Source organism: Haliaeetus albicilla, chromosome 8 (genome assembly GCF_947461875.1).
Source record: "Haliaeetus albicilla chromosome 8, bHalAlb1.1, whole genome shotgun sequence".
NCBI lineage: Eukaryota > Metazoa > Chordata > Aves > Accipitriformes > Accipitridae > Haliaeetus > Haliaeetus albicilla.
In genome coordinates this window covers 10818373-10846243 of record NC_091490.1, presented here as the reverse complement: position 1 = coordinate 10846243, position 27871 = coordinate 10818373, and the positions used below count along the sequence as shown (strand labels likewise).

Below are 27871 nucleotides of genomic sequence, written 5' to 3'. Positions count from 1 at the left end.
TTGTCACCCTCCCCGTCTTCTTTTGTGAAGCGGCCGGTGGTGTTTAGCCGGAGCCACTGCAGCAGAAAGAGTGACTCCAGCCCAGACAGCGTCTGAGGGCAGGAGCCGGTAGGACACGTGCGCTGGCACGCACGCTCCTGCAGTTTGGCTCGTCGAGCAGCCGGCATGAGGAGCGAGCCAGCCCTGGCCGGGCTGTGGCAGCAAAGCCAGTGGCTCCGGCCGGGACAGGGAGAGTTTGCTCAGCCAGCCTGACCTCCGGGAGTTGCCCTCTGGAGCAGGCAAGGGCATCCCAGGTGCAAATCCCCATCTGGAGAGCCCTGCAAACCCCGAGGGCCAAACCCTGGCCGCGCCAGACAACCTGCCTGAACCCCTGGGTTTTCCAGGCCGGCAGCTTTTGCGGCCATACAGCCAAGAGCTGGCCAGCACGTGCTGGCACAGTGGCCTGGGCTTGCACCAGTGTGGATCCAATGGAGCCATCCCAAAACTTCATATGCTGGCAAAAAGAAAGGAAGGCTTCCCAGACGGCAGGGCAGCCCCAGCGCCCTGCAGCCGGCATGCACGGAGGCTCGCTCCGAATCCTGGCTGGCTGACCGGCAGCGTTTCCTCTCCAGCAGTGAAACCCCTGGCAGGTCATGGGACGGCGGCACACACAATGCTTGGAGTTATCCAGCCCATTATCAGCTCCGGCCAGACGGTACAGGGAGGAAAAGGGTTTCAATCCCAGCCGAGCCGCATTTCCGTCGGGAACAGTTCACCCTGTCACGGGGGAGGGCTGGACCATGCCATGCTTTCGACACCAGGACCAGTGGAATAGGGCTGTGGCTGCCATGGGGAGAGAGGGACCACGGGGCTGTCTGTCACCCCGTATCCCCACAGCATTGCCAGGATCCCTCCTCATGCCAGGGAAGCTGCCGGTCTCCGAGCGATGCAGTCGCTCCTGCCCCAGCTTTGCCTGGCAGTGCCGTGCTGTGCCCTGGGCATGGCCACCTGCAGAACTCAGGGATGGGAAGGGGCAAGAGCTGGTGTCCCTCAGGAAAGGGGCTGCCACCGTGGCCTGTGGCAGAGGTCTGGGCTGGCTCAAACATCCCTTGCTGGGTGTCACTGCTCCCCACCCCAGGGAGGCATCCTAGAGCCCTGGTGTGCTGGGAAAATGCCTGCCCAGAGCAGTACGGGCAACCTGAGAAACCCCACTGGCAAAGGCCATCTCTGCCAGCCAGGAGGGGAAACTGAGGCATGAGGAGATGCCAAGGGAGGCCTCCTGCCCCCTTGTCCCTAGGCTGCCGTGGCACATCCTTCCTGGGGCTGTCCCAGCCGCTTAAAGCCAGCTGGAGGAAAGGGACTGCAGCACAGGGTCACTCCTAGTTCCTCAGCCCAAAATCACTGGGGGGGGGGATACACCCCAGCCCCTGCCCCTCCAAGCCCTCCCAGCAGCAAGCATGGGGCAGGCAGGGGAGCTGGCAGAGGCACCGGCAAAGGCTGGGCTTGCTGGGATGCCGTGATCCCCTCCCACTCCATGATTAGTAGAAAACAGGCTAAAATTAGCTGCGGAGGCAGCACCCCTGGGGTCTCCCAGCAGCATCCCACTGCCCACCGGCTGCCTGCAAGTGGGTCAGGCAGCAGCTGCCTCCCAGCTGGGCACCCTGGGTGCTTGGGGGACCCCCATCCTCTGCTGCAGGTGGGAGCATCGCTCCCTGCTCCATGGCACCTCCCACCTCCCGGCTGCTGCCCATCTCAGAGGCTTTTCCCTCTCCGGATTCACCGGGCTGGGCTGCATTATGGCCAGAGCAGCTGGGGAGGCACAAGGCCACCTTCTGGGATGGCAGGAGCACGGATCCCTGTCATGTTCCTCCCCGTGACTTCAGGGATCTGTTATTTTTAGCTGCTCTCCCTATCTCATGTCACTAGCTAGGCTCCGGCTCTCTTCCCGCCCCGCCCGCCCCCTTCCCCAGTGTTAATTTGTTTTCTCTGTATTATTTGCAGATTTAGAGAGGGAGAACCAGGTGTCTCGGCACAGGGGATCACTCGGCTACAGCCTCCCCATGCTGCCCTCCACCCAGGGGTTTTTGGTTGGTTTTTTTCCCAGCTATTTTTAACCTCCATTGACTCCCCATCGGCAGCCCCAAGGGGATGAAACACCAAGGGGTAATACAAACCAGAGGCACCCTGCGGCCCATGGGCCAGGTCAAGCGGCAGGATGCTCATGGGGCTGTGCTGGGATGCTTCCACCTGGGCAGGGCAGCACCTGGACACAGCCCCCGGTACCCCGGGCAGGTGGGGGTCTGCACCCCTGGGGCTGGCCCCTCCTGGCAAGCCCTCTGCTTCCTCCTGAACCCCTGCGCATCCGAGTCTGCAGCCTCCGCTGCGGCACGCTGACACGCGAACAAGGGAGAGCGAGAGGATGGGCTTTTCCCTTGGATTCAGAAGAAAGCGAACAGGAAAAAAGTTAATTAAAAACTTCAAAGCCAGATACTTCCAATTTGGTTTAACGCGGCAGCCCTGCTCGGTGGTGATGCTGTCACACAGGTGCCTGCGTGGGGCTTGGGCTGGGAAGTGCCCAGCATGTCACATCAGGAGATGTCACCCCCCCCCAGCACCACTGCAGCACTGTTGCCTCCATCCCTACTGAGCACTGGGATGTGGGGTGCCATGGTGCTGGGCTCAAGACTGGGCATCTGGGGACCAACCTGTGGCATGGGGCTGCCAAACCTGCTCTTTGGAAAATGTTTTCAAGGTGCTTGGGCTGGCTGCTGGAGCCCGATTCCCACCCGCTGGCATTATACCACTGCCCCACGTAAAGCAGGGCAGGGCTGGGGGTCCTGGGGGAGCAGGGGGTGCCAGCCTGAGCAGGGTCCAGCAAAACAGTGGCCCCCGTCCTGGTGTGAGGAGGGCACCCTGGCACCGCCGGTCCTGTCCCCTCCAGCCACTGCTCTGAAGGAGGAAGGGGACATCTCCCTTGCCCAATTCTCACTCTTTTCCCCAAAAGGAGCCCAAATCCTCTCATTTTATCCAGAAACCTATGCCACAGGACAGTGATGCTCCTGCCCCCAGCGCTCTGCTGCCTTTCCCTGCCTCCCACACCCGCTTTTAGGTTTTTTTTGGTGGTGGCTTTTTGTGGTGTTTTTTTTTTTTTGCAGAAGTCTGTGCTGCATGGTGAGTAAAGGCATCCTGCTGTCTGAGGGCTAACGGCTTGCTGGAGAGATAATAAAGCAAAGGGGAGTAAATTAAAGTGGCTATAAATAGCACCAGGAGAGGAAAAGGAGATGAAGTCATCTTCCTTCAGCTGAGCTGGTATTTGCATCACTTCTTCCCTTCGCCTTCCCCTACCCCCTCATCACTCTCGGGGAAACAGCCCCCCCCCGGGGCTCTGGGGTCCTGCCGTGTGCTCTGTGTGCCCCCCCAGGTCCCCATGGGGCTGGGGAATATCCCTGTTCCCCTGGGCTGGGGGTGGCTGCCCACTGCTGGTGGCTTGCTGGAGAGCATAGCAAGGTGGCCTGGATATGGTTGCTTGGCCCCAAGCTGCATTCCAGCTTTGCCAAGGATCGGTGGCATTGCCCTGTGCAAACCAGTGCATGGCCCCATGCAAACCAGTGCCTCCAGCATGACCCCAGTGCTGCATCCCACAGTCACCACGAAGAGCTTTCAGGAGCCATCACAGACCTATCCCATGCCAGTTCCCTTTGCAGCCCATCCACGCGCGGCAGCATGGACCCCCCAGGAGCAGTGCCTGCAGGAAGGGATGCCTCAAACTCAACAACAACGAATCTGCCCAAGGAAGCCCCTCCAGGAACCAGATTTCTTAATTTACGTTTTCATTCTTGATGATTTTCACATCCAAGCCTCCACCATCAGCCCCAGGACACATGGGAGAGGAAGGACCCCGACCCCGCAGGAGCCTCCATGGGGTTAGCAACCAGCTCACCCAAAACATGACCCTTGCTGCCAAGGCAGCCACTGTCCCTGCAGCCCCTGAGTGGCCCCAAAACCCCCCAGCTGCCCCCAAAGCCCCCAGCCACCCGCTCGCACAAGGTATATTTACGCCTGAGTCAGAATGAGGTCACACCGTGGTTTCCTCCGTGTCAGCTACCAACTCCTATTCCTGTGCTATGTGCACACACCCGCCATGTTATTGCAGGGTATTTATAGCTATTTTACATGTATAATTATAAAACCACAACTCCACACACGCATGAAAATAATCCCGGTGCTGGGACGCAGGGGAGCGGAGCCAGGGCGATGGGAGTGGGGCCGGGGCACGGACCCCACAGCTAATAATAATTCTTTGCACTTTATATATAGCCCCTTTCATCCGCAGCTCTCAAAAACGCTTTGCAGGCATTTAATTAAGCTTCCCAACATCCTAATGTGATGACAGCCAAGTAACAATATCCTCGCTTTTAGGTACGAAGAGAGGGGAGGTGGCAGGACTTGTCTGAAGTCCCGCAGCAAAGCAGCCTGTGGGGTAGTGAGCCCAGATGCCCGGTGCCCTGCCCCACACTTGTGGGGTGCCCATGTGGGGACATGCCCATAGGGGACATTTTGACCCAGAAAAGGGATGAGGACCCCAGGATCCTGCGCAACCCCTCTGCTCAGCTGGGGGTGGGGGCAACCGGTGACAGCACAGGGTCCGGGGACGACAGTGGGGACCCCAGGGACCGCTGGGCTGCAGCTGCCCAACATCTGGATCAGCGGGTGGAAGAGACATATGGATCTCAACAAACTCGTGGGCGAGAGCTCGGGGGAGAGCAATAAATAAGATGACAGGTCTGAAAGGGCTGATTTACGAGGAATATTAAGAGTCGTAATCCTGCCCAGCCTGGCCACCCCTCAGGGAGGCAGGGTGATGACAAGGACCCAGATACATCACAAGGAGACAGGATTCACTGGGGCCAATGCTGACATATCTCCAAGCAGGGGGGCTGGAAGCAGTTGTGACTCCTGGGGGTCTGGGCAGCTCAGTGCAGGAACACACCTGGATCTTGGTGGCTGCCTGGAGAAGGGATCCCACAGGGATGGACCTCTGTGGTCCTCAAGGTCTGTGGTTTGTGCTCCACTGAGCACCTTCCCTCCTGACCGTGTATATCCCTGCCTGGATGGACCGCTTGCCTCCCATCCTTAGAGTGCTACAGAGGGCACAAGGGGCATGTCTTTCAGTTTTGGACAGCGATGGGACATGAGATGCCACCAAGCAAGAAGGACACGGCAGGAGAAGGTGGCTGGCAGAAGGCTGGGACTTCAACCACCAGAGCAGAAGTAAAGAGCAAAGAGGTGCTGGAGGCAAACTCTGGTGTTGGTAATAAAAGGGGCAGAACTGCAGTCCTGGGGGGTCAAGGCTGGGTGGGGTCAATAACATCTGCAGAAAAACACATGCTCCCAGTTCCTTTCCCACGCATGGAGAGGTGGGGGACAAGCACCCATCCTCATCCCCACCCTGGGGATGCCCCACAGGGGAAGCAGCAGGACGTCGATGGACGCAGTGCGATTCTGCACACATGAAATCTAAATGCAAGTCAAAAATCATGAACCCGGATATGATACCATAGCAAGCACCATCCTGCCATTTTATGGTTGTGTTGGTATTTTTTTTCCTCCCAAGCTGCAGCCAGATCCCTGCTCACCGAAACAACCTGCGCAGCACCCCCTGACTGAGAGCACCCACACCTACCAAGCCCCCAAAATGGGGGAGCGGGACCCACTTGCACCACACCAGAACCAAAGAGCAGCAACACAGACATTAAGCAAGAAAACAGCTGCAAACCTTCCAAGGGGCTGCAGAGAAATGCCCCCAAAACAGTATCTCTGAGAAAAGAGAGAGGGAAATGGGAAGAGCGTGCCTGGCCAGGGAGCCAGTGCAGCCTGCGCACGGCTGCAGAGACGTGGGCACCTTTCTGTCACCGCACCGAAACTGCCTCGCGACCTGCTATCACCTCCCCAAATTCCACTCCCACTGTCAGCCGGGCATCTCTTACCAGGGGCTGCTGGCACCTCCTCCGCGTCGCCAGCCATGATGAGGGACTCAAGGATCCTTGCGCGGAGCTCGGGGCTCGCCTCGGTGCTGAGGGGAGAAGGGGAGGGCTCTGTGAGGGTCCCAGCAGCTCAGCCCCCCTGGAGACCCCCACACCCCTGGGACAGGAGCCAGCCGCCCCGAGGGATCTCCTGTGGGACTGGTGCAATGCTGCATATCCCATGGGAACCAGCGTGATGCCAGAGCATCACAGTTGGGATGGGGGCTCCCAGCTCTGGCCTCCCCCTTTGGAAAACCCTAGAGCTGAGCCACTGGTGGGCTCTCATCCAGCAAAATCAGCTTGTTTGGGGGCCAGTGTGCCCATGCCTGGCTACAGGCACCCTTCTCTCACCCACCCCGTCCCAGGTATGGCAGGGGCATCTTACCTGGTTGCCGCGGGGCAGAGAAGCAGCTCCCCAAAGAGCTCCCCAAGGAGCCGGGGTGAGAGGCGGCTCCTGTGGGTGCCCTGGCAGAGGTGACAAAAGTGGTGGACAAGCTGGCGCAGGAGCAGTGCCTGGGGCTGCGGCAGGGCCGGGGGGGCCAGCAGGGCTCTGGCTCGCTGGCCGCACTCCTCCAAGCCTGGGGTCTCTGCAGCAGAGGGAAAGAGTGGGGAAGAAATGTCAGTTCACGAGGCCAGGGCATCCCCTTGTCTCTCACAGGAGGCTGGTACCTGCCAGCACACATGGCATGAGCTGTGGCAGGTCTCAACTCCCCACAAAGCCCCCCCAAAACCTGACTTCAACCTCTCCTCCAAAAACCATGGCTGTTTCTTTGCAGCCCATCCCTTCCTGCAGACAGGCTGTGGGACATGTGGGTACCCCAGGGAGTGCAGGACATGCAGAGGTGATGCCCTAGGGGTCTCGTATGCCTCTCGTGGGAGGCTGCCAGCCCCATTTATGCACTGACATCACCCCAGATCAGATTGTACCGTGACATGAGCACGTTCCCCCTCTTGGCACAGCCAGGGAGGGAGCATGAAGGGCCAAGCTGCTCACCTGGCAGGGGCTGCACCTAAACACCCCTTGCTCCTGCTGCAACAGAGGAGAACAGCGAGAACCCATCCCTGCCCTGCAAAGCCATGGAAAAGGCAGAGAAAACAGAGCAGGGAAACAGGTACCAGCTGGAAGACCTGCTGAATTTAAAGGCTCTCCCCTCCCCCTGCAGAAAAAGCAAGCTAGGAGGGAAAGGCTTTTTAGGAGAAAAAAAGCTGCACCTGGGTTGAGAGGTACAGGCAGGGCTGCAGTGAGGTCCCTGCAGCCCTCGCAGCACAGGCTCTCTTGTCGCCCTGAAATGCAACAGCAGGGGGGGCTGATCAGGGGGCAACTACTTCCAGCGATGCTTAAATTGGCCATGTGAATACAAGGAGGCACCTAATAGTGTTGCACGTCATGGAGGTGCTGCTGGGACCCCTGTCGTGGGCACTCCGAGCAGCCCCACAGCCTCGCAGTGTTCCCACCGGCATCCCCCTGTGTTCCCAGTGCCCTCTGGCAGCCTTGGCCAGGGCTCCCCGGTCTTGTGAGCTGTGAGCTCAGCGGCCTGGGACTGCAGTCCTGCCCTGGGCATGAGAAACAGCCGCTCTCCAGCCATCTTCCATCCCCGTCTTGGCCCGGCCCTTTCATCTGTGGGGGACAGGGAGGTCCCCAGGGCTGCATTGCTTTCAGTCAGCTTCAATGCCCAGCTTGGCCGGGGGCTGGCTCAGCTCCCCACGGCTCTTTGCACCAGGGCTGAGGCTTGGCCGATGCCCAGCCAGCTCCCAGCATCCATCCTCAGGGCTGGGGTGCACCGGAGCCGGAGGGTTGGCGGGTCTGGGATCCCCTCCCGAGCTGGTCTGCAACCCAGCTGGGATCGCAATGGGATGTTTGTGTGCCCCCCCGTATCCAACAAGATGCTCCCGTGGGATGTTCGGCTTCGCTCCAGGCCTCTCCTACCCTAATCGGCTGCTTTTTGCGCCTTTTTGCACCCAGGGGTTGCTGCAGGGCGAAGGTCTTCAGCCAAAGGGGGGAATCTGGGGATGTTTTCCACCTCCTTTTGCAGGTGGTCAGCTCGCCGCTTTTCCAGCCCGCAGCCTTGAGCGGGGCAGAAAGAGCTTGCTTGCAGGGCAGACTGCCAAAACGCAGCACCGTCTCCTGAAAGGCTTGTATTTTTATTTTTTCTTTAAAGCCCCAGAGAAGTCCCCATCGGTCTTGCCTCCGTTCCTGCCCCCTCCTCCTCCTCCTGCACCCGTTGTGCCAGGAGCAGAGCCCACTCGACGCAGGCTGCGGGGAAAGGCACTTCCCTTTGAAGTCGCTTAACGAGGCAACCCAGCTAATTGCTTCCTAATTGCATTTTTATCCTCGGAAGGGAGGCAGCCTTTGATTTCTCCTCTCTTGGAGGGGTGAGGGGAAGGCAGCATCTCGATGCCACTGGCCCCGGGGGTATTTCTCCTGGCTCCGTGTCTCTGCGCAGGGCAGGGAGGATGGGGTGTGAGTTATCCCTTGTCTTCTCCTCCATGTGTCCCTTCTGCCTTCCTGGAGGCCATGGAGAGCCTGTGGCCTTTTCCCACCAGGACATAGTAGGAAAAGGCCATGCTGGTCTGGCCACGGGTGATCTTTGGTGCCTCATAAGGCAGCCAAGAGCATGATCTGCCCAAGTGCTAATCTGGTTTAGGACAGGGAGGTGATGCACAGGGATGGCAGATACTGCAGCAACCAGCAGTGAGATGAGACCTGCCGTGAAAGGGGAAATCTTGGTTTCAAAGGTGGCGAGGGGTTCAGGTCCCATCTAAGATGGTGGACGAGGGTTTGGTGTATGCCTGGCGATGCCCGTGGGGCCTTGGACTGGCAGGGCTGAGTGGCTCTGCGAGGACTCATTTGAAATGGGTTTTGGTCCAGGCTGCCTGTTGGGATGCGCCGTGGACTCTGCTGACCTGGGTACGAGCCCTGCCCTGTTTATTTGAAAAAATTCAAATAAAACCAAAACCTTGATGGTCTCATACATTTGCACAGAGCCTGGAAACCTTGCAGGGACCTAAAGGCACTTCCTAATGGCACTAAGCTGAAAAACCAGAGAATTTTCTATGCCCATATAAAGCCAAGAGTTAACGAGATTACAGTAAAAAATTCCCAGGCAGCAGAGCCAAAATATTATAATAACGCTTTCTTCTGGGGCCAGCATCACCCAGCCTTGGCAGCCGCTCGTCCCAGCAGGCAGCACCTCCTCCTCCGGGCACTGCAGCGGGAGAGGGCCATGCCGCAGCCAGGGCAAAGCTGCTGCTTTCCTGGAGCATCTCCCCAAAGCTGCCATGCTGCTCTGTTGCAGGGGGATGTTCCCGGCGGTCCTTCTCAGGATCTGCCCTTAGTGCAGCATCGGGCAGCAGATGGGGTCAGGAGCCACCCTGGAGACGCTGGAGAGACTTTCTAGGAGCTTCCCAAAGCTCCTCCAGCCCCACAAAGGTCCCAGGCACAGGGGGAGCCCGGCCGTGCTTACCTTGAGCCATGTGGACCAAGTCGCTGTAGAGGGCTGGGGGCACCAGGGGTGACGGGAGCTCCTGGAGGTACCACTTCAAGGCCTCCGCCAGTGTCTGAGCATCATACAGGTCCATGTCCACGGATGAGGCATCTGCAGGGAGAGACCCAGCAGGAGCTCTTAGCCCATGGTGCTGTCCCTCCGGCATGGAGCACGGAGCTCTTCCATCCCCGTGGGCCTTCCTCCGGACATGGGTGCTGATCTCTTCACCCATGCCACCATCCTCCAGGTGTGGCAGCCCATGATTTTACTGCCAACCCCCCCAGCAAATATTCCTGTCTCTTTTTCCACTGACCCTGAGTTTCATGTACCCATGGAGAGCATGAGGCAGTACCTCCACTTTGTGTGCACTATACATCTAGTGTGCGGGGCAGGGGCTCTCGCTGTCCCACCGGGGTCCCACTGCAGGATAGCACCCATGGGATGGGCTGAGGTGCTGCCCCAGGCACCCTCTGGCCATCAGGGCCAGGCACCATGTGACAACCCCAGCCCTGGAGGAACTGCTTGGAAAAATACATCCACAGAACAGGGTTATGGTCTCCAGGCAATGTACGTTGCTAAATGCCCACGTCATCCCCAGTGAGCCCGAAATGCTGTGAATGTGCCCCAACTGGCATCGCTTCTCCCAGCCCTGAAAGGCATCTGTCCTGGGGGAGGCAGCGAAGGATGCTCCAGGGACCGGGGCAAAGCACCCGGGGGAGGCTGAGCCCACCCAGCCTGGGCTTGGGATGGGGAGAGTGCTCCTAGCAGAAATGTCCCACGGTCCGGCAGGAGCCAAAGGGTGGGATGTGTCCGTCTGAGCCCTGTGGCCGGGTCGGCGCGGGGACATTGCTTCACCGGGGTCCAGAGGGAAGAGCCCTTTCAGCATCCTTTGGTATTGCCTCATGCATTTGTCTTGGAGGTCTCTCAGCCCGGCTGGGTCGGGAGGTGGCTGCCTAGAGGGTGACGGACCCTTTTGCAAAGATCTGGAGGTTTCAAAATCTGGCTTTGATTCGAACTGGAGCCAAATGCAATGTTTTGAAATTCTCCTTGTAGGAGAAATCTTGGGGTGGGGGGGGTGGGGTGGGAATGATAAAAAAGCCCAAGATATTTAGGATCATTTGAAATGGTTTGTTTGTAGAAACTGAATTTCTCGCTTCTTCTGAATATTGAAAAAGGATCAAATTTTGCACTTTCTTAAAGATGATGTGTCAGGCCCCAAATGGCCCAGTGTGTTGTGATTGAGAAGATGGTGCACTTGCCCTGCTCTGAGCCCCCTTCCGCTTCCCTCTCTGGTCTTTACCCCTAAATGCAGCTTTGCTGAAATTGGTGCCATTTTGGGAGATGGTCCATCTCCCAGCCCAGCATTTTCCAGCAGAAAATGCCTGGAGTCTCCAACCGTTTTAGCTGACTGCATGTGGCCGTGCTCCCTTCTGGAGTGATAAACCCAAAAGAGTGGAGAAAAGTTATTTCCTAGGGCAAGGTTTTGGAGGCACCCGGCCAATGGGTCTGGGATGGGGAGCAGCTCCCCTACTCCTGGCAAAGGCTCGTTTTGGGCACCTTGACCTTGATCTCCTTTCCCTGGGGTGTCCCTGCCGTGGGGTGTCCCCACCATGGGCTGGGCAGCCCAGGAGCCTGCCTGCTTCCTTCTCCGCCTGCTTGGGAACGAGAAGCTGTGGCAGGTCCCTTATGGCCAGTGCCTGCCATTTGGCTTGGAGATCAGAGGGAAAACAGATTGACCAATGCCCAAAGCGAAGCCTTTAACCCAGCCGTTGGAGACGCTACCTCATTTTCAGGAGCAAGCACCCGGCCAGCCAGGAACCCTGGGGCAGCGTGGGGACAGCCGGGAGAGATGCCACCACTCTGGGGTGGGCAGCCATCCAGCATGGCCAAACGCAACCCGGAGCAAAGGTGGGTGCTGCCTTTCTGGCACCCCCTCATGTCACAGCATCACCCCATGGACCACTCTGCCCTCAGCATCCTTGAGGTGGGCAGGGCTATGCCAGCTCTCGCCTCCTTGCACCCCAGGCCCACTCTGGTCCATGCTGATGCTCCCAATGCCCACCCACTATTCTGGACCTTCTCTGCTGGCCAAAAGGATTATTTCTACCGGGGTTTGCAGGGGGATGACAGCCAATTGCCCATTTTTGCTAGCACTTGCCCTGAAGAAGTGAGCTGGCCGGTTGGCTCCAGCCAGGCAGGGGGAGGAGAGCAGTGGCAGGGATCCCACGAGATGCTCCAAGCCCCATTTTGGGCTGAAACCCTGCAGTATGTGGCTAAAACCCAGGGATGCTGTTGAGGGGGTCTCAGAGTCTCGTTGCTTGGGGAAGCAGCTGCATTGCAGAGAGCTGCTCCCATCAGTGGGTTGCGCCAGGCAAACCCCAAACCCCTTCTCACCCAGGGCGAGCCCGGCTGCTCACCCCCTGCCCACTGCGAAGGTTTCTGCAGGGACCTGTCACTCGCCTAAGGATGCTGGCGCGGATTGGGGAGAGCAGCCGCAAGCTGTTTCTGCACAGGGAAGGGGCCGCTGCTGGGCGCTGGCCCCAGGCGATCAGCCCTGGGCTCCACCACGGCCTAATTAGCTCGTTTGCATCGTTAGGCATGGGCTTGGGGGGGTGTTCAAAGGGAAGGCTCAGCCGGTTTCAAAGCGAGACTCAAAAACATCTTTACACCCAGAGAGAGACGTGATGGGGAGACCAGAGGGATTCACACCCTGCTAACAGGGACTGATTGCTGATGGCACCATTTTCCTTGGCACGTTGGCTAGAAATAGCCATTAGCCTGTTGCCCCCATCCTCCTGGAGATGCAGTGGCACCCTCCTGCCCCAGCTCCCCTCCTTCCCCTGGAGCCGCCGTGGTGAGCTGGGGTCCCCACTAGGCTGAGACCACAGCGGGGGGTGCTCTGAGCTGCTCCCCAGCACTGGCTGTGCCCCAGCAGCTCAGGGAAGCTCGGCCGGCAGCTGGGGAAGGGTTAACCCCGGAGCCTTCCCAGCCAATTACCACTGGTCTGACCCCACGATGCTGCTCTCTCCTTATCAGAGGGAGATGATAACCAGCTATAAGAAGTTAATGATGCTGCAGGATGAGTCAATGCTCTCCCACTGCTCTCCAGATGTTCCCGTCCCTTCCCCGGGGGAATGACAGAGGGATTCCATCCGTCTGCCACAAATAGAAGAAAAACACCCCAAAACCCCAACCTCAACCCCATACCAACCCCCTCCAGCACCCAACCTGCTTGCTGACCTGCCGGCAGAGCAAGCAAGCAGCCGGGGACCAGCAGAGAGCATCCCTTGCCCATGGGGGATGAAAAACAGGAATAAATTTGAGGCTGGGGAAGGGGTGCACGAGATGACCACCGGCCCAGAGGCAAAAGCGATGGGTGCTCCCAGCCTCCTCCCACCAGGATGCCAGACCCCGCGTCCCAGCAGAGGCAGAGGGGTGCCGAGGCTTTGGGCTGAGTCAGGCTGGGCAGGAAACACCAGGACCTCTCCCGGCAGCTGCAGCCAGCCGGGGAGGCGTGAGTAAGCCTGGAGTTTTCGGTAAACGCGGAGGATGTTTAGCCAAGAGGTGGAGTGGAGGAGGTGGGGGGATTTGTTTGGAAGGAGAGGCTTGAGCGGATCCTGGTAACCGGCTTTCCCCTGGATGTGGCCACAGGTGACGGCTGCACCCACATCCCCGGCCAGCGCGTGGGTGATAGGGCGCAGACCCTGCCCAGCACCCACGGCCCCTCTCGCAGCAGGGTGCAGCAGGGAGTCCTACAAGCTCAGCTGGACCTTGGCTGCCAAGTGCTGCTGCAGCGTGATGCTCTTGGGTGCCTAGTCCCCATGGCAGAGGGGCACCCAAGCCACCCATACCTGGGGCTGACTTCAATACTGACTTGGGATTTTCCCTACTCCTTCCAGACCTTTTAGGTTTAATCACTAGCTGGTGCTGCAGCGGTGTCTTTGTTCTCCAGTCCTGGGGGCCATACCCTCCCATCCGCATGGAGGCTGCCTGCACAAGGAGCTGTACATCCCTTGAACCTGAGTGCTGGAGGCTCCTGGGCATCCCACAGTGGGGGTTTACTGGGGAACTGTGCACCAAATCAGGGAATATTTCCCCAGCTTTGATTCAGCATCACTGTAACATCTCTCAGCCAGCTCACTGGTAGCTTGCGCTGAGGACTTGGCAGCCACCAGGACACCCCCTGCCCGTGTGTGGCAGCTCCTGGCAGCCCCAAACACCCTCCCAGCTGGGTTTCACCTCGGCATACCCCCAGCTTGCACTCAACCAGGGCAGGGGTGCTGGGACCCCCTTTCAAGGGTGCCCAGTGAGGCTGCCTTCCCCTGCCTCAGCTTCCCAAGGGCAGTTCCCTTCCTCAGTTTCCCCAGCAGCTATGGGAGGGGATGGCAAAAGCTCACCACCAATTCACTCAAGGGGTCTGGCACGGATGTCTGCACCACTGCTATTTATTTACCCTTCTTTCGTCACCACCAAATATAAGAGATGAGCTCATGCCTCTTGCCAGGCTCTGACGACGCAGGGTTTATTTCTACTGCAGGTATAAATAAAAAGCAGCACAGCAGGCACTGGGGAGCCTTAGGTTTGGGAGTAAAGTCATCGTGGTGGGGTTAATAGCTTGGCCAGGGAAAACCAGAGCCCTGGGGGGCCTCGAACCCCCTCTGGCATCCTAGGGGTGAGGATGGGGATGCGTTCCCTCCCTGGGCACCCATGCCATGATGATGGGGGGAGCAGTGTGAGGCCTCCCAGGCTGCTCTTTACTTCAGCCCAGTCCTTTCTGCCCAGCAGCAGCTCCTGGCAGTCCCAGCAAAGCTCCGGGGCCCACCATCGCTCGCTAATCCCCACCGAGCCCTGACCTAATTCCTGGGCACGTGAATGTGTTTCCAGGCAGACTGCTCTGTGCCGGGGCCCGAGATCAAAGCGTGCAGGATGACAGCACAGGCACAGCACGCCTGGAGACACCGGCTCCAATCCACCTCGCGCTGCTGCCGGATTCGCCCCGGCATCCCGGGGTGCAGGCAGTTCCTGCCTGGCCCTGCCAGTGGCGGAGGCTTTTCCCAGTGCTACCTGGGGAAGGCTCATGGCATTTCCATCTGCCGATAGACCCCAGAGCCCAGATCGGGGCATGGGATATCCAAAATCTGGGAGGTTTCAGTGCTGGATGGTTTCAGCCCTGTCTGAGCCATACGGGGCACCCAGGGACCCCTGCGGGTTCTCTGCACCCCGTCCCCCACCAGGGAGGAGGGAGGAGGATTCAGACCATCCCTCACCAGTGGTGGCAAAGCACTGCCCAGCCACTGCACGCAGGACTTTGCAGCCATCCCCGCGCCAAGCCTCCTCCAGCTTGGGTCCCTCAGCTCCGAAGGGCTCCAGCACCCACCAGCCCACTCATGGCTCTGCTGCCACCGGCCAGAGAAGGTCCCATGTTTCCAGGTTCAGTGGCAGCCATGAGAAGAAGGCTGCCTGGCACATTTCAGGGGAAGAGGGGTGCGGGCAAGAGCCTGAGCAAGCATGGGGTGAGAAGACATCACCCCTGGGCACTGGGGGCTCGTACACCTCATGTCCACAGGCACACACCGGTGACTTTACGGGTGATTTGCCCCATCCCCTGCGCTCCAAACAGCTCCTGAGCCACACACAGGGGACAGCAGGAGTGCTGGGGGCTGGAAACCCTCGGGGTCAGTGTGTGGCCCCTGGCATGATGGGCACAGAGATGCCCCCAGGCCATGAAGCAGCCCAACAGGCAGGCACTACAGGGAGCACTGGGGGCAGCTGGGGCAAGTGGACCCTGCTGCTGCTGTTTAAAACTCTACTTTCTTCTTTTGCTGCCCATAACTCTTCCCCTTGCAGCTGCAGCAGGGCTCCTGGCTGGCTGATCACCCGCAACCCTTTGGCAAGTCCCCCCGGCCCCTGTGGGGTTGCAGCTTTTTGTTAAGTCCCTTTTTGGTGCTGCCACATGACTCCAACTCCCATGTTCACTTATGTCGCATGGCCCCGCTTGCTTCTCAGGGCATAAGGGTCTGAACTGAGCACCAAGTGTCCTAAAACAATTAATTCTCCTCTGGAACAAGCGTAAGCTGGCTGTGACCCCAACCACCCTTTGGTCCATGCTTCACCTGCCGGCCCCAGTGGCATCTCACCTGGGTGGTAGCTGACGTGTTCACTTCACAGACCCCCTTTATCAGTGACCTCTGTCTTTGCTTTCTTTTTTTTTTTTTTTTTGCCTATAAATAATTTTTCTTGCATCATCCAACATGGAAATACCAAATTTGGTGCACAGGCTCTAGCCAGCTGTCAGATGCCACCATCCTGCAGGACGTCACCGGCACTGGGATGAGGACAGGCTCAGCCCAGGCTGTAGAGCCACGTGGAGCCATGCTGCATCCAAGTCCGCTGTGCCCACCGCTGCTGCAGCCCCAAGAGGATGGGAAACCTTCATCCCAAAGCCTGGGTGATGTTTGGCTTAGGCGCTGTCTATCAGGCTAGGTCCCTCACAGGTAAGGGTTCCGAAAGAGCCAGGGATGGGGAAAGGGTTTGATCAGCACAACTCAGACGGGTGCCTGTGCTGCTCAGCCCCAGGGTCACAATGTCCATGGGCTCTCCGGGACAGCCAGGACTGCTCTGACCTGCATGAGTCCTTGTCCCTGGAGAAACCTCCTCCTTCCCATCAAAAGTTCAGATTCTCTTTCAGTGTAGAAAACACCCTGTTTTCTCTGACATGTTAAGATTTGGGGGTTAGAAAACCAACATCCAAACTTTTCCAGCCCCTGCTCCTTTTTCCTTGCGCTCTCTAGCAATTTTCCTGCCACCACTGCCAAACACCAGCATGATTTGGATATTCACAGGGAAGCTGAAACCCCCGGTGGGAACCTGATTTTCCCCCCAGCTGAGACGCTGTTCGGTTCCAGTCGCCACCAGCCCAGCTCCGATTTCTCCCCGTTCCCCAAGATGGAGCTTGACTTTCGCAGGTGGGCTGCTGGCAGAGATGGGTTGCTGGAGGGATGGAAGAGGAGGAAGAGAAACGTGACCCTCGCCTCTGCCGTCTTGTGTATGGGGCATGCAAACTCCTGTTTTTTGGCAGGGATGTTTTACTCCACCAAATGCAACAGAAGGGCCTGTATGGGAGCCAAAGCAGAGATGCTCTCCTGCTCTCCCCAGCCCAGTTTAGGCTCCAGCAGGGCCCTGGGGAAGCATGGCTGAGTCTCTGGTCCGCAGAAGGCTACAGGGGGAGCAGGCTGCCGAGCCTGGGTTTAGCCGGGATGCTTGGCCCTGGCAGGAACATCATCCCCATTCTGTTTGCAGAGCATCCCTCTGGCAGGCCTGAGCACCAGCCCCTCTAGCTGAGAGCTAGCAAACTTGTGATATGTCCTACCCCCTCCAGCCAGCTCCAGGGATCTCTGGCTTTGCCCAGCCCTGGTGTTGCCAAGTGCACAGGGCAGCCCCCTGAGTTGCCAAGTAAAAAAGCTTATTTAGGTCCTAGAAGAGATGGTGGGGCTTGGGAGCATCAAGTCACATGGGGCTGTGAGGGATTTTTCAGGGCTCTTAAAGGGTTTGAAAAATAACGATGGCATTTCCCTGCCCAGTGCTGGCTCCCGCAGTGGGAGATGAAAACCTGGCTGGTCCCAGCAACTGCTCCGCAGCTCTAGCCCAGACTCTGGCAAAGCCAGTGGGGTTTGCCCCTGGGCTGGGGGAGTCTCCTGAGACTGGGCAGGATTTCGGTAGTGACCGCTGCCGGGGAGCCCTGTGCCTGCCAGGGATGCTGCACTGACTGCGCGGGGAGCGTGGAGGACCCGTAACTTCTGCGTGCTCGGAAAGCAAAGCATCCTTCTCACGCTGCTGTTGCTGCTCCTGCCCAGCCTGGGCCGCGGGGATTGCTCTCCGGACGCCTTCACCTCCTCGGGAGATCAGCCGGCAAATCTGGGCCGGGGGACGAGGCCGTGCGAAAGGGCACCGGGCTGCTCCTGCCCCCCCCCCCCCCCCAGCCTGCAGCGGGGGGTCCCGCAAGGAGGGGAGAGCGGGCTGCTGGGGTGCATCATCCCCGGGGGAGCACAGCCTTCCTCGGACAGCGGGGACCGAGCATCCCCCCCCCGCTCCTGCATCCCTTCCTTCTACCGCAGCCCCCCCCCCCCCCCCCCCGCCCGGCGGGGACTCGTCTCCCGGTACGCGGAGAAACGATGAGGTCATGTTGCTTAATATAGCGATTTCATCACAGCCCTTCTCCCCAGCAACACGGCTCCCGGCGCTGGCAGAGCCGCCGCTCCCCCCCCTCCCGGCTCCCCTCCTTCCCAAGCCGTGTCCCGGCCGGCAGCTCCCGGGATGCTGAGCCCAAGGGCAGGCGGGGGCGGAGGAGGGAGTGGGGGGGGGGGGGATGGATGCGATGCCAGGACCGGACCGTGCGGGGCCGGACCGTGCCTGGTGCCACAGTGCCGCCCTCTGGGCACCGCGGCCGGCGGGATGGAGATGCTCGACGCAGCAGACGTGTCCCCCCCCCCCCCCCCCCCCAGCGACTCCCCGTCCAAAATTTGGGCTGCACACTGGATCCGTCACGTCCCCAGCGCCCCCATGCCATTCGTCCCAGTCATGAATTTAGGGGCAGGGGTGGGGAGGTGGTTTTTCCCTCCTCCCCACCCTGCTCATGTTCCCCCCCCCAGTCCTGCAAAACGCTTCCCATTCTCCTAAAAATTAAGCTTTTTCCTCCCCTTTTCTTTTTCCCTGTCACACCCACAGGAGGCTTTCTCCCTGCCCTGCTTCTCAAATAGAAACCGTAGAGGTTTGCAAAACAAAATATTTTTCTCCCCCCCCCCCCCCCCCAAAAAAAGAGAGCTTCTAGTGAAGCACCCCAACCCTGCACCTGCATCCCTCTTGGCAGCATCACACTGGGGTATTGGGGGAGTAGAGGGGGGGCTCGCATGCAGGCAGGGCCTTACAGAGCTGTAATTAGGACCATAATAAGGTTGGAGCCAGTAACCCCTGGCTGCTGTGCCTGGGTAGCATGGCTCACCTGGCAGCATCACCTCCACGGCCCCCTTCCCTCCGGGGGATACAGGGAGGGACGTGGCTCTGGGACTTACCTGCCAGAAGAGCCTGCTTCAGCTCAGCATCACCCAGCGCACTGGGGGTGGATCTGTAGAGCACCTCACTGTCGAGACCTGGGGAGCAGCCAGGAGAGAAGGGTCAGTCCTAAGCCCCAAATCCTCTCTCCAACACAATGGAAGCAGGCAGGGACTGAGACCACCAAGCTCCCTCGCTCTGCCCACGCAGTGTGGGTACCAGAGTGCGTGGGGAGAGGTTTGGCTCTCGGGGCACCTCTGAACGTGGGCAGAGAGGGTGGTCGCGTGCATGCACCCACATATGCCCTGCCGATGGACACCACGGCTGCCCGTACCTTGCTTTTCCAGCGCCTCGATGAGCCTGGCCACAGTCGGCAGCGCCTGCTCGGGGAGGGTGGGGTGCTCGGCGAGCTCTGCCTGCCCGGGGAGCCCTGTGATGGAAAGATGGGGAGAAGGGGCTTGGAAATTCCTGCCTGCAGGAATTCCAGCCTCTTTCCTTGGCTGCCCCAGGACAGGATCAAGCTGCTGCTTTGGCACAGCCACAACCAACACTTCAGCTCATGCATGTCCAATTTTGGAGAACTTCTCCCTTATTTTATCCTCTTTTTGCAGTAAGAGTCACCGTCAGGGGCTCAGCTGCTTGCTGAGATGCAAAGACCTGCTCGGGCATGTGCCCTGCCTTTGGGGAGCATCCCGCCCTGAGCGTGGAGATCCTTCAGGCCAAAATCCCTTCTCCACCTCTCCTCCCATGGCACCCAGGCTGCCCCCCCTCATCACCCACAGGCCTTAGTGGTACCGGGCTGGAGCTGGGGGACCAGCTCCATACCCAGCAGGGACATGGCTCCCTGCAGCTCTCACCCACTTGGATTCTCTGGTGTCTACAACAGGGCTGAGCACGAGCCCAGGGAGGACTCAGCCACCCCCTTGGCTGGTGCAGACCTCCCCCAGCCCTTGAGGAGCCCTTCAGCCAAACATGGGCCAGGCTTCCCACAGCACAAATCCCCAGGTGCTACTGGCTCCTGGGTTTTATACCAAGGATACCTCATCCTAGACCCTGACAGAGAGGAGCAAACCCCTGGCAGGGGTGACAGCAGCTCTCCTTACCTCAGGGCATGCTGTATCCATCCATCCATCCCTCCCTCCCTCCCTTCTTATCACCCCAGCTGATAAACCCTTCCTTGTGCAGGTTATACCCGATGGAGACTCTAGCAGTGCAGTGCTGGGATTTCCCTCCACACTCTCTTGTTAGTGGGCTTGAACCCCCCTGGGAAGGCAGCAGGCAGGGGCAGGGGGAGGCAGGAGCAGGCAGGGGGCTGGCAGGGGCTGCCACCGGCTGTAGCACATCAGAGCCGTGTGTGAGCGCCGGGGCGTGGATGGCATCTGGAAAGGCTGATGTGTCAAGAGCTCTTGTGCCCATTTTAATCTGGTGAGCAGATCTGTTCTGGTGGAAATATATTTTAAAAAATTATAGCACATTACATAAAGCCCGAGTGTGACTTTTCCCCGCAGCGAGCTACTCTCCAACTCAGCCAACTCCAGCATCAGGTTCATTCTGTCTTTGGTTTTTGCTGCCTGGCAGGAGGCAGGGAGCTCACGTGTGAAGCCAATAAACCCATAATGGCTTTAAGGAATGAAAAAGAAAAAAAAAAAGGAGGGGGCTGTGGACAGGGCCATGCTGCCTTTGACCTTTTGCAAAAACAAAACCTGCTGCAACTGGTGGATCAGAGCCCTCATCTTTGCCATGGTAATGCCCTGGTGCTCCCTGGAGAGCAGGGAAGGATGCAAACCCCCAGCTTGTAGGTGGCTGATCTGGTCCCCAAGCACGGCTGTGACCCCCAAGCCTGGCAACAGGGTCCCCTCCACTGCCCGATGGGGATGTGCGGGTGCGTCGGGTGGGAACGGGGAAGATTTCAGGGTTTAAAGCAAAGCAGGTGGTTGGGACTCCATGGAAAATGTCCCCACCACACAGGTGATTTTTTAATTAGGGAAAACCAGTTTTGGCTTCCAAGGTGATGGTCTGGGGAAAGGCGGCAATGGCAAAAACCAACCATCTCTTTCTCCTTGCTGGATACAGCAGGAATAGCCCCAAGCTCAGGTTGGAGCTTTAGCCCATCCTCTCCCCTCAGGGTGCCAGGCTGGACCCCAGTGTCCCGATGCACCGCTTGGCTCTGACCCCGAGTGAGGCAGAGGTGATGCTTTGCAGCAGTGATGCAGCCCAGGACAACCAGGCAGGGGCAAAACAGCCGCTGAGCTCCTGGGAAGTCCCCCGGGGACTCAGAACCACCGCAGAACCACTTTTAGGTTATTATTTAATTTAAAGAAAGACCATTCCTCCCTGCAGAGCCAGCCCTGGCTCCGTGGCAGGGCTGGGAAACACAGTGTCTCTCTCCCATTCAGGGATCTCCCCAGGGCTTCACACTGCTCGGGGCCCCCAGGGTCCCCAGCCAGCACCGGGGCTCAGTGGGCACCGCGGACACGCAGGGCAGTACACTGCTGTTGCAGAAAAATAGGCATTCGGGCCAGCCAAAACAAATGTCCCTCAAAACCTCCATCTGGGAATGGAAACAGTACAGGAAGATTTTTCAAAAAAAAAAAAAAAGAAAAAAAAAAAAAGTCCCTTCTCTTCCAAGAGCATGTTGGAGATTTTTACTCTAAGGGAAATCCTGCCAGCCGGGAGGTTTGGGTTTAAACTGACATAAAACGGTACATGCTGCTCTGCTGCTGCAGAAAGACATTGTCATGGGCTACGAGTGTCCCCTGCCGAGGCGCCCACACACCTTGGCACTGCCCCAGGAAAGGCACCCCACGGAGGGGCACCCCACGGCACAGCACCGGGGAGGCAGCACCCAACATCCCTCTGGACAGTGGGGCTGGACACAAGGCCATGGCCAGAGCATGTCCTGCAGCACCCTCTCCAGTCCACCCCCAAAACCTGTTTTTAGTGGTTTTTTTTTTCCCCTATTAAAAAAAAAAAATCTCAGTTTTACATTGTTTTAAATTTTAAGTTGCTATCCTCTCGCCTAAGCGCTCACAGGGCTAGGGCTCCTGCACTGAGACCTTCCACATGGGCCAGGCTCTCCAGCCAGGCTGTGCTTGCTGCTGCGGATGTGCCTCGATCTGCAGGGCATCGCCATGTCCCTGGCACCTGCGGGCAGGGGTCCCTGGGCACATGTCCCAGACCCTCAGAGAGGAGCCCATATCATCCCCTGCGTGGGGCAGGCGCGAGACAATGGTGATGGGCAGCAAGGGCAGAAGCAAGAAGGTGGCTTCACACTCCTCCCTGGTGAACGGGGCTGGAGAGCCCTTGGATCTGCTCCTGTCTGACCTGAGTTATCCACAATACAGCACCGAGTTTGCTAGGACTCTGCCTCCCAAACAGCCAGGGGGTAGAGGGCTCTTCACGCACCAGTATACTTGACTGGGAAGGGGACTCGGACCCCTTGTTTGGCAGGGTAAGCACCCCCAAAAAGTGGCCTCCTCCCTCCTGCAAAGGTAGCACATAGCTGCTCACTGATCCTCACTAGCGCTGCTGGGACTGTGGCTGCCTTGGCGCATTCAGAGCGTCGGCTGGGGAGGAGCACCCATGTTGCGGTGAGAGGAGGCAGAAGGGGGTCTCGGTATCCTTCTCATGCTGCTGGGGGGAGCTGAGCAGCAGGATCCGCATGGCAACCCCACATGCGGTGGTGGATGGTGTCAGGGGAAGGAGTTGCCCCACATCAGCCGAGTCCTGCCGTGCTCAGTCCAGGGGCCAGGTGGTGCCTACTCTCTTAAATCTTAAATGGCAAAGGGGCCTTGAACCATATTTTGGAGGGAGGTGGACTCCACATAGCAGGTGCCCCTCTAAACCTGGGACCAAGGTACCTCCGATGCCTAACCACCCCAGGAGGGAAAGAGCCTCTCCAGTTACCACATCTGTGCCTTGGTCCCAAACTGGGCAAGGAGGGTGCCTGAGGCACCGGGCCAGCAGCCGGGCAGGTTTTGGGCAGCCACGGCTAAAGGCAGTGCTGCTCTCCCAGCCCCAGGCCCACACGGACAGCCATTTTCTCCTCCATCACATCCCAGAGAAGGAGAGCACCATGGCTTTGGCTGGGGTCGCCGAGTCGTGCCTGGCTGGAAGGGGGGTTTCTTAGTTTGCTTTTTTTTTTTAGCTTGGGTACATTATGCAACTTCTGTGAAACCCCTCCCAGCCCCAACGCACTTGGCCACGGTAAGCGGCAAGGGCAGAGCCGGCTGCACGAGCTCGGCAGATCCCGGCAAAGAAATGGCCAGAGGCCCCCAAGCCAGGAAGGGCCCTGCCAAATATTTCCCCCAGCACTGTGCTGCAGCCCCCAGGGATGGAGGAACCCCCAGGAACCAACCCAACCGCCTGCCAAGATTGTCCCCCATCCCAGTTTGCACAAAGTGACAGTGAGGCCGGGAGCTGGCCGGGGGCCAGCGCTCACCCAGGCACCGAGAGCAGCCGGAATCGGGTGCCGCAGTGGTGGGGAGAAGAGCAGTTGGAAGAAAAGGTCCCTAGGGACCACCGTGGGGCTTTCTGCTCCTCTCTGGGGGGCCAAAGGGCTCCTACATCTTCTCCTGTGCTCTCACAGACATGGACCTCCTTGGACACCCCATGCCAGCACAGCCTGGGATGCTGGCGAGAAGCAATCCCTGCAGTGTGTTTCCCTGGGGGGGGACCGATACCCTGGGCACCGCCTGCCCCTCCTGCAGCTGCCACGATGCACCAGGGCAGATAATACCTGGGGCAGCTCCTCCTTCTGGGGCTGGATCCCCATCCCGAGGGTGGATCCCCACCAAGCCACCCCAAACACAAGCATCCACCCGGGTTCCACGCCACCCTCGCCATCTTGCAGGGGACACCCACCCGTGGGGTCCCACCTTCCCGCTCCTCCAGTACTCACTCACCCCAGGATGTGGGGGTCCCCGCAGGTGGCGGGGGCAAGGGCCGTGGCCTGGCCTTGGTGGCGGCGGTGACGATGCGTGCGGGACCTAGGTACTCCACGTAGGTGCCGGGGAAGTCACCGCGCTCCTTGGTGCGCTCGTTGAGGCCGTGGAGCCAACCCTGGGGGCTGCGCTCGTCCCCGTCCTTGTAGTCGGGGCTGCTGAGCAGCCCGGCCCTGCTGACCGTCAGCACATCCCCGGGGCACAGTGCCAGGTCCTCCTCCCGGTCCTTCTGGTACTCGTAGAGAGCCCGGTACTGCAGCCCGTCCGAGGAGGCCATGGTGACGGCGTGGCGTGGGTCACGCTGCCCGAATCCTGCCGGGCATCAGGGGCCCGGGGTGCCCGCACAGGGCAGGTATGGCTGGGCTAGGGCAATGCGGCGGGGATGGGAGCGCTCCCTTCCCTGCGCACGCAGAATAAAAATCTTCAGTGTTGGAAAATCTCTGCGTTGGAGAGCGGCTCCTCACCCCTCCAGCCCCAAAATCACCACGGAGCCACGCCGGTGCCCAGGGCTCGGCAGGGTTGGCTCATGTGTGGGCAGGGAGCCTTTTCATCACCGGGGCAAACAGAGGGGAGCAAATGAGGCTAATTGGGGTGCTGGGGACAAACGTGCCGTCCTCTTCTCAGCCTGGTCTCATCTGCACGACGCTGGGGACCTCCCTCTCTCTGCCAGAGAGAAAGGCAGCGTGTTAGCGACCAAACTGCTGTCTCGACCCCAACCCCACCACCCCGTCCCACCATCCCAGCCTCCCAATACTGGGGAGAGCCCAGCGGCTCGCTCAGCTCCAGCTTCCCAGGGAGCTCCCACCAGCAGAACTCGGCCGCTGCACGCAAGGAAAGTACCGGCAAGAGTCTGGAAAGTAGGGCAAGAGATCACGCCACGAGCTTTTAAAATAGACATATGTGTTGAGAAACCTCCTGCTGCACGCAGCTCCCCTCCGACAGCTCCAGCCTGGCATTGCTGCACGGAGCTGGCGGATGAAGACGTAGGATTTTCAGGTGGTTTGGGGTTTTTTTTTGGGGGGGGGGGGGGATTTTTTTTGTGCATTTTTAAATATTCGTCCAAGAGAGACATCTTCCCCGGGGGGAAAAAGCTGTGCTGCTGCCCCCCCCCAGCTTCCCGCAGGACCCCGCGGAAAAAGAGCTGGCTGGAAGGATGGATAGATAAACGATAAGCAGCAACCTCCGGGCCGTCCGTCCGTCTGTCCATCCATCCATTCATCCAGCCACCCACCTCCCACAGCCCTCCCGTTGCCCCTTCAACCTTACCGGCAGCGGCGACTCCCCCGGTGGGAGCGGAGAACGGGAACGGAGCGGAGCCGGTCCGGCCGCCCCGGCCCCGCCGAGCCGCGCTCCGGTGGTGATGTCAGCGTCCCTCCTCCTCCTCCCCGGTAGCCGGGCGGCCCCCCCCGCCGCGTTGCGGCGGGGGGGGGCGCCCGGCTACCGGGGAGGGGGAGAATTGTACGAGTAGGTGGATGATTTCATCCCCAGATGCAGCATCTTTGCTCTAAAATTGCCTTCTCTGTGGGATGGAGAGCCACAGATTGGGGGGGGGGCTTCATCCATCCTTAGGGATGCTAAAGGACAGGGGAGGACCAGCACCCCATAGACCCCTTCCCATCATACCACCCAGCTCGCCCACCCATCCCTTAGCCAGGCTAAACAACACGCACAGGACAGGCAGGAGCTGCCATGGAGAATCCCAGCGCAGGGCTGCTCCGCTTCCTCGCTCTCCTTCTGAGCGTTTGCCCAGAAATGTTCCCCAGACCTAGGGTAAGGGCTGGGCACCCCATAAAACAGTGCAGGGTGATGCTGTGAGAGCTCCCGCATGCAGCAAGGCTCCTTAAAAATTAACGAGGCAGCAATTAAAATGTAATGGGGCAGAACTTGGAGGGGGCTGGCAGGGCTCTTATGGAAAGGGCCAAGCTCAGCCACAGCAGGGACACAGACATCGCCAGCCCATGGCGACAGCAGTGCTGTTGCATGCAACAAGAGCATCAGTTCTCAGCTCACTTCCAGCTGAGGTACACCCATGGTTCGTTTCTCAGCAAGTCTCAGCAGAGCCAGTTACACTGGTGCATGGACAAGCTGTCCCAATATTTGATTGTTTGAGAGGCACAAAAAGGTTGATGTGATGTTCCCAGAGGTGCAGAGGCTTGGGGGTTTTTTTCTTCTTTTTAAATCCTTGCTTCTCACACTGACTTCTCTGAACTGGCAGTTGTTCCTTGTCTTTGCTGCAGGTTGGGCATCCTAAAAATAGATGGTACCTAAAACACAGGCACTGGGAAATGCACGCTGGCTGAATCCAGGCCAGTGCTGGAGCAGTGCAGGGGTGGCACAACGTCCAAGGGGGCACCCCAGGTGCCAGGAAAACTGAGGAAACTGAAGCACAGAGGCCAGCAGAGCAACACAGGAGATGTATGGCCCTTCTCATCCATAATTTCAGCAAACTCCCCCCTCCTTTCCCTGCAATGCATGGCTTGACTGTGCAGAGCAGCAGCATCCTGAGGGATTTCAGCCCAGCTGCATTTCCCTGGGCAGCACGCAGCCCCCACTGTCCTGCTCTCCAGCCTAGACCCAGCCCAGCTGCTGGCCTTCAGGGACTAAAAGGGCTTTTTCTCTCCCTCGTCCCATTTCTGCTGGCACCGTGCTGCTGCTGCAGCTGCTGGGATAGATTCAGAATCAGCTGCAAACAACCAGACGCTGCCCTCCCCTGAGTCCTGCTTCCCTGCCTGGGGCTGCCCCAGTTGTGTCCCCGGTGCCCCACTGGGGACAAAGGGATTTTGCTGAGTGCCTAAAGCCCTGCTTGGTCTCCCCAGACTGTCCCACGGGGGCCCAACAAGCCAAACAGGGCTGGGCACGGTGCCAGCTCTCTAGGGGCTGCCTGGGGAAAGGCAAGGATGTGTTTTCCCTCCTGGGAGAGGATTAGAGCTGGGGAGGCTGGTGGGTATATCACCATCGGATATTACCACCCATCCTATCCTAGGATCAATCCTATATACAGGCCAGGAACTACCACAGTCCCAGGGCTCTGGGGCAGGGGAAACACCCTGACATGAGGCCCACCATCTCCTCTTTCCAGGCTGCTGAATGGGATCCTTCCTTCCCAGCAGTAGACATCTTCCCCTCCTGATGTACCTCAGGGTCCCCAAACCCAAAGGCAACATCTCCTGCTGGAGCCAAGTCCCATTGCCGCCCCTCGCCCGGACAGGGCTGAGCATCATCCCAGCCTTCCCAGCTCCTGTCCCAGGGGTCCTCCTCATTGCTTGCCTCCAGACAGCCCTCAGAGCTTCTCTTGCACCCACTTCGGCTGCACTGCAGCAGGATCATTCCCCAAACTCCCCCACCCTCAGCTGCCCCTCACCTTGTATCACCCCTACACTGTTAATTTAAACCCTCACCTCGCTGCCCAGAGGTGGCTGCATCCCCCAGCATGGGCAGAAAACCTTCAGAGAGCACCCTATGAAGAAGTAAAGGATGGTTTAGGTCTTCACTGCTATTTATTGAGCATGCAGAGGTGCTGCTTGTCAGGTCCTGATTAGCTACAGATCCCTCCTTGCTTGCTTAATGAGCAGCACTCATTGCTGTGGGAGCTTTGCCTTTGACTTGCCTGCCCTTTGCTTTTCTGCAAGGTGTGCAGGAGGAGGCATTCTTGCACCTTGCACCCCCCATTTCCCTACAAGCCCCCCTTTGCTCAATGTCCGTACTGCCTGGGATGGGATATGGGGTGAGAGAGGGACAAATCTCCTTGCTGGGGTCCCCAGGCCCTGCTGCGAACCCCTCTCCTCTCCTGGCTGGAGGGACAGCCCTTGGTAGGAGCATCTCCAGGGGATGCTTGACAGGCACTGGCCTCAGCTGTCCACCTCGTCCTTCCCAAAGTGACAGGGGTGGCCCCGCTGCTCTCCAGTTTGCTTCAGGGGCTGCCCAGTGCCATCCTGGCCAGCCCTGAGATGTGCTGGTCACGTTCGTGCCGTGCTTCCTGGCAGTGGCCAGGGGAAGTTAGCCACACGTCTGTGAGTAAATAGAGCATAAATAGAGTTGTTAACGTGCCTGGCTGGAGTAAGTGAGGCTGCGAAACCAGGCTGAGCCCTTCCCAGCTGGAGAAATCAGAGAGAAATGACGTTTGATTCCTGCTGACATTTCGGAGTTGGCTTTTTGGTTTCATCTCTTTCCTCCCTTTGGAGGGGGCCACGCTTTGCTTTCTCTTCTCTTTAGGAGCAGGAAAACTTCTTCTCTCTCATTTTTTTTTCCCAGGGTGCCCAAGAGTGAGCTCTGGCTTCTATGGGTTTTGGTTTAGGAAGACCGAAGTTCTTCTTCAAATAACCTCCCAGTACGGCACCCGCGGGCAGCCGGGAGCCACTTGCTCCTACAGCCACGCTCTGCCGCTGCCGCTGAG

The 27871-nt window shown here is 58.9% G+C and overlaps 1 protein-coding gene across 1 annotated transcript in view; it reads right to left on the bottom strand.

Moving 5' to 3' along the window:
• PIK3R3 (phosphoinositide-3-kinase regulatory subunit 3) overlaps positions 1–24861 on the bottom strand; it is an 83512-nt gene extending 58651 nt beyond the window's left edge. The window contains exons 1-7 of the mRNA XM_069788837.1: positions 24745–24861; positions 23440–24141; positions 18870–18965; positions 18556–18633; positions 9467–9598; positions 6388–6589; positions 5967–6052 (exon numbers count right to left, since the gene is read on the bottom strand). Coding sequence (XP_069644938.1) covers positions 5967–6052; positions 6388–6589; positions 9467–9598; positions 18556–18633; positions 18870–18965; positions 23440–23755 — 910 coding nt within the window. The 5' untranslated portion in view covers positions 23756–24141; positions 24745–24861. The remainder of the gene's footprint in view (positions 1–5966; positions 6053–6387; positions 6590–9466; positions 9599–18555; positions 18634–18869; positions 18966–23439; positions 24142–24744) is intronic.
• Between the last annotated feature and the right edge of the window lie 3010 nt (positions 24862–27871).